General features: G+C 56.0%; 1 protein-coding gene across 1 annotated transcript in view; it reads right to left on the reverse strand.

The window, feature by feature from the left end:
* The window catches only part of BCOR (BCL6 corepressor), a 23361-nt gene that overhangs the window by 13931 nt on the left and 3406 nt on the right, over positions 1 to 6024 (reverse strand). The window contains 4 exon segments of the mRNA XM_014528875.1: positions 2824 to 3010; positions 3479 to 3532; positions 4140 to 5456; positions 5458 to 6018. Of these exon segments, the coding sequence (XP_014384361.1) occupies positions 2824 to 3010; positions 3479 to 3532; positions 4140 to 5456; positions 5458 to 6018 (2119 nt within the window).

Genomic DNA, 6024 nt, shown 5'->3' on the forward strand with positions numbered 1-6024 from the left:
ATAAACTTTAGTTGCTTTCTTCCCCATTTCGCACAAGGATCTTTTCCCAAACTAAGTGCCTCCACCCTTCCCCATCCTCTAGGCCTCTCAGGCAAAGAGCCCAATTGCCCGCTGCCGCCCAGGCCTGAGAATAGCCCACAGGACACCCTGACCGCCGAGGCACGCATGGCCGCCAGCTACGGGGCAGAGGCTCCGGGTCGCATTCCTGCACACCGCCTGGGAGCTCCTACAGGAATCTCTCCCAACCACAAGCCACAGGATCACCCTCCAGGGCAGAGGAGATGTGCCGATAGCGGCGCAGGCCTCTCGCCACGCCTGCACTCTTACTGCTCTCGGCCCTTCTGCCAGGGGCCGGCCATGTGCTCTCGGCCACTTGGTGTAAAGCAGATGTGACTGTGGCCGTGTTGTTTGTGGTTTAACACTTATTTCATCCCTGCAGCCTGGTCATATGACTCAGCACATACATCCCATAATTTATCATTGTTATGCCATTGCATTATTTTGCAGCAGCATTGCCATGGCAACATTTACAAGTCACCGTGGCAACAAAGCACCCTCACCACTGGTGAGCCATGCCCAGTGAGCCCGACACAAGGTGGGAAGGCTGCCCGTGCCCGGAAGTCCCCCCTCTCCGGTAACCACAGCAGCCCCAGCAAAGGCTAAGCTTGTGAACACACCGTCTACAGGAAAGACACGGCCATCTCTGTTCCCAACTCAAAGCAGTTTCCAGGACTCGCAGGTGCCGGCCAGAAGACAAGTTTCCTGAGCAAGAAGTTTGACTCCCGCCTCCTGCAGCTCCTGCCCAGGCGCCGCCACTGAGCAGGTCCTGGGGCTGCCTTGGCCGAGGGACTGGCAAAGGAGCTGTCACTTCACATTCACGGCGAGATGGACGTATGCCTCCGGCCCTCCCCACCCTCAAAACGCCGCTGATGGCTCCTATTCAGAAAAGTCCAAGGCTGAGGAGGCTCCTGACTCATCGGCTGAACTTCTAAAATAAAAACCTCACTCAGCCACCTCCCTCGCAGACCAAGAATGAGTGAGAATCCTGGCCATTGTGTTTTCAAGTTCATTCACCTTCCCTGAGCCGGCCCCTCCGCGCGGGCTGCACCCACCATCTTAGAAGCTTCTGGTGCCTCCAGGAGTGGAGGGAAGACTGTCTCGGGAGGGGCCAGGTGCCTGGAAGGCGCCCTGAACCCTCTTTGTGACCCCTGCCTGCTCCTGCGCCCACATGCTCAGAGCTCAGCTCTCAGCCACAGCGCTCTCATGAGAAGAAAACCAATCGGGGGGCGGGGGGCAAACCAAGCCCACGTGGGCTCAAACCACAAGGGCCAGAAGGAGAAAGAAGGCCCATAAGGCCCATTCACGTGCAGCTGAATGATCTTTAAAACTGAGCCTCTCGCCTTCCCCAACCTTTTCCCTGCCCCCAGTGGCCATGGAAAGCTCGCTCGGCCATGTCCTGGGGGCTCCACTGGCCTGGGCTTGGAGAAGCGTCAGGAAGGCCTTTCTGAATCACCCCAGGCTTGGCCCGCCCCCCCTCTGGCCACACCGAGTTCTCATTTCCAGGTTCAGCAGAACAGACTGGGGAGGACACCACCTTCTCCGGGAGCAAGGCCGGGGCGAGGCCGCTGAGATGTGAGGGGCGTGGGCCACGTGGGTCTGGCCCTGTCACTGGAAAACCAAAGGGCAGGAAGACTGGAGGCTGGCTCATTCCCACTCCTTCCAGCCTTCCTCGCCATCCACCCAGAGGGCTTCTCCCTGGCAGGCGCTTTTCCTTCTTCAAAGAAGCACCTGCCCAGGAGCCGGCCTTGCCCACTTCCACCAGGTCTCCCCAGGGAACGTCCCGGAGAGCTGGCATCCGGGGGCCTCAGACGGGAAGGGCTATGTGCCTGGTGTGGGCATGAGCCAGGAAAGCTTTCTTTGCCGCTTTCCTCCAGACCCGCCCGGACCCTCCATTTCACCATGTCAAGCCCGTGAGGCCAAGGAACAAGGACACCTTCACTTCAGGTGCATCCAGAACCCCTCTGCTCAGGTAAGGCCCCTGACAAGCAACAGCAGCGCCCTTGTCCTGGACGAACGCAGGACACATTGGTCCCGGTGTGGCCTCCTCACAACCCCGGCCACAGGCTGCTGCCGACCCCCAGGGTGAGCGCTCCTGGGCCACAAATCCTCCCCAACTCCATCAAGTGTGCGGAGGAATGGCAAACCTCTCACATTTAAAGGCACAGCGCTCCCAATCGCACCTATCATCCCGGACTGTCCTGTCTTGGGGGGGGAGGGGCTTTTGCACCCACTCTCTCAAAATGCCCAACGCATCGGGCAGAGAAGTCATGTGAGCAACCCCCAAAGGCCACCACAGCCGTGGACCAGCTGGTGGGACTGAAGAGTGGCCGGAGGAAAGCGAGCTTTCTCTCCACATTTTGCCTCCAAAACAGGAAACACACTTTATCTAGTGGGAAGAAGCCCTTCATTTACACGGTGCCCCTGCATGGCACTGTCGCCTCCCCACAGAAAAGGAGTCTGCTCCTCAGCCTGCATCGCATTCAAACAAACCCTCTGTGTCTGGGAGAGCACAAGTCCTCTCTCTTCCAGACCAGACTGTGCCTGCGGTGGTGGGAGCCACCTCTGGCTACAAGTATCATTCCGCTGATACAAAAAAGAACATAGATGGGCCACACCTTACACTTAGGCTCCCGCTGCCGTTCTGCTGTGACATTGTTACTAACTACAGGACACTGTCTTCCATAGGTGCCTCGTTCCCGAGGCCACAATGTTCAAAAGGCTCGCCTCCGCGGTCCCACACACAAGCCACTCGGGTTCACTTACATCGCTCACTGTCATTCTGGTCAGCAATGGCCTCCTCCAGGGCGACCAACTTTGGCTTTTTGTCCTGATTTCCTTTCAAGCTTTCCCACTCTGCAGGGCTGAACTTGCACGCCTCGGAGTCTTTGGTTGTTGGGTGGCCACCTTCTCTCTCTTTCATCTCCAACTCTGAGAAGCGCATCATTGCACGCTAGAAAGAGAACGAAGATGGAAACAAAAACAACACCTTACCATAAAAGCTATTTCATTTGCCTTACCTTAAAGGAAAGTATTTTCAAAGAAAAGTTTGCCCAAAACCAACCACAATTTATGATACAACTGAGATATTTTAAAATTTAACAGATAAAAATTTAAGAGGATCTATATGTAAGTAGTCACACATTCTTTACTCATAAAGCCATATGTATAGATACGTATGCGCTGTGTATGTATAGCCATACATACACTCTTGCATAGAGACAGACATTCTCTCTTGAAGGTAAATAAAACAGAACGAAAACACAACGCAAAGAAAACAAAACAAAACACAACAGAAAAGGAAAAAGTGCACAATGAATAAAGACGACCATGGCCCACAAACTTCCCTTGGTATTTGGAAATGAAATTTAACTCAAAAGGTTTATGGAAGATTCTAGTAATAAAAATTTGAAGAACTGACCTCACAGTAAGCAGCGGGTAGACATAAAATACTGTCCTCTTGTAATCCTTCCATCTATGTAATTAAATGGATGAAGTTATCTAAATGATCCATTGAGTGCCCATTTTAATTTGGCTTTATTTATCTTTTAATTAAAAGTAAAATATCTTAAGGAAATTCCTATACAACATCTATCATTCACTAGCAAGTTAAATACATACTCTATCCCTTTAAGCGAGCTTTTATTTTTTTTTTTTTGGTGAAAAAAAACTGCACGAATCCCACAGACATGCGGCTGCTACACACCTCCACCAAGTAGCGCGTCAGGCATCCTAAGTAGCACTTCTAGGCATATTCGTTAACGTACAGTCACGGCAGAGAAATTAAAGCAACTGATAGGTACACGTCATGCAGTCTTTAGCCTTCACACTCAGTAACTTCCTTTATCAGCATCTGAGTGGCGTTCTTAAAATCTACAGAATAACTTAAAATAACCAGGCACATGAACCTCCTCAGTGCTCCCCCTCAGGTCCCCTTACTGGCCACCTTTCATACATTTAAATTACCATAAGCTTCATAACCACACCTGCCTCGCCAGACCCCCCCACCCCCACCCCCATCCCTTTACACATTACAAAGCTGACAACTGGTCAAGTCACTGAGATTCGGGGGCGGGGCTCACCTGCAGTGCCCGCTGCTCCCGGCTCAGCTGACTGGAATCTGCGTACAGTTCGGTGGTGACACACTTGAATCTGTCACCCACGTAACCAGCGGAGTTGGCGATTCTCTTGGCTAGCTTCGACGGCTTCGGCTTCAGCACTTTGCCATCAGATTCTGCCTCATCAGCTCCATCTTTGGTATAGGTGGGGGTGACGTCCACACTGGGTGGGGCACCGCCCACACAAAATGGTTTGGGGTCCTCTGGGGTTTTACCAAAAGTTACAGCAGGGCCATCGCTCCCGAGTGTCGGCTCCAGGAACGGGGGGGCGGAGACCGGCACCCCCAGGTTCTCCTTGCTGGGGCCCGCTGGAGCGCCCTCCTTGCTTAAGCTGAAGACGGCCTGGCCCGCGGCCTGTTTGAAGGCATAAGCTTCATGGAAGTCACTGATGCGCCCCAGCTCCTCTCTCAGGGCCATGAAATCGCGGTGCGACTGCAGGGTCGGCTCGGCCGCGGGCTTGGCGGGCTCAGGGGTCTGGCCGATGCTGTCGGCGGCGAAGCCAGCTTTGGACACGTTTGCGTCAGGTTTAGTGTCTGACTCTTCCCGAAGGAGGTCCACATAGACGAGCTTGTCGCTCTTGATGACCGTTTTGCCTTGATTCCAGCCGGGGCTGGGCTTCAGGTTCTTGTCGGCGGGAACGTCTGGGTGTAACTTGGTGCTGCTCGCTTCCAGCATATCGAAGCGGCTCCGGAGGGTGGGGTCCTCGTAGCGGCCTCTCTCGTGGGACCGGGACCTCCTCTCCGGCTTCTCCTCCTTCGCGATCTCTATGGGCGTGTGAGGTATCAGCATGGGATGCACCATGCCCAACCCCAGCGCGTCCTGGTAGGTCACAAACTCCGGCCGGCCGGTGGGCAGCCCATAGGGCAGGCCGGGCTTGGGGGCCAGGTGCCCGGGAAAGAGACTGCCGTTGGGCAACAAGACCGGGTGAGGGTAGACAGGTCCCTTGCCGTGTAAGGAGAGGGGGCTGATGGCAATGCCCTCGGGCGCCGGGTAGGGGAGGTAGCTCCTGGGGTAGGGGATGGGTGGGGACCTGAAAGCCTCGTTTGGAGAGAGGAAGATGGAGCTGGGCGGGAGGCCATTCTCGCTCGCTTTGAAGCTCGGGTCTGGGTTGCTGGCTTTGGTGCCCTTGCTGCTGGCCCCGCTGTGCTTGGCGGGCGTGGTCTGGGGCTGGCCCACGTGCTGGATGACGGACGGCGTGGTGTCCACGGAGCTCCTGCTGGTCTTGCTGCCATCGGCATTGGCATTGGCATTGGGAGCTGGCGACGCGGAGGCCGGGCGGCCAAAAAACGCTGGACACCGAGACGTTAGTGACCACGGTGTCCGTGCCGCCCATGCGAGGACACGAGGAACTCCGCTGCTGCGGGAGGGCCCAGTCCAAGGCCTTGTTTTTGAGCGGCAGGCCCTTGCCATTGTTCTCCTCGCTGGGGCTGGGCCCGGGCACCACCCAGGACGAGGGCGCCGTGCTGATGATCTCAGATCTATAGATAGCGCAGCCGCTCCCCGGAGGGGATAAGGTTTCCTTGGGCATCTCGCCCCCGGCCAGCACGAGGCCACTCGCGGCTCTGCTGTGCACCAGCACCGTGGGAGCCATCTTCTTCATGTGCTCGGCTTTGGACGTGTCTGCGTCCACCACCTTCGAGGACAAGTCCAGCGGCTTATCGGTGACGTCTTTGGTAATCGTCTGCTTCTCCAAGAGAGGAGGCGAGCCCCCATCTTTCCTGTCCTGACCCGCCGTTTTCCGAGGGTGCCCGGGCACCGGCTGCGCGCTGTCCGCCCCCTCTGCCGCCTTCGGGTACTTGGAGAGCCTGGCCACCGGGAAGTCTCCGCTGACCGTCATGTATGGCTTCGA

This window comes from Myotis brandtii, unplaced genomic scaffold (assembly GCF_000412655.1).
Source record: "Myotis brandtii unplaced genomic scaffold, ASM41265v1 scaffold657, whole genome shotgun sequence".
NCBI lineage: Eukaryota > Metazoa > Chordata > Mammalia > Chiroptera > Vespertilionidae > Myotis > Myotis brandtii.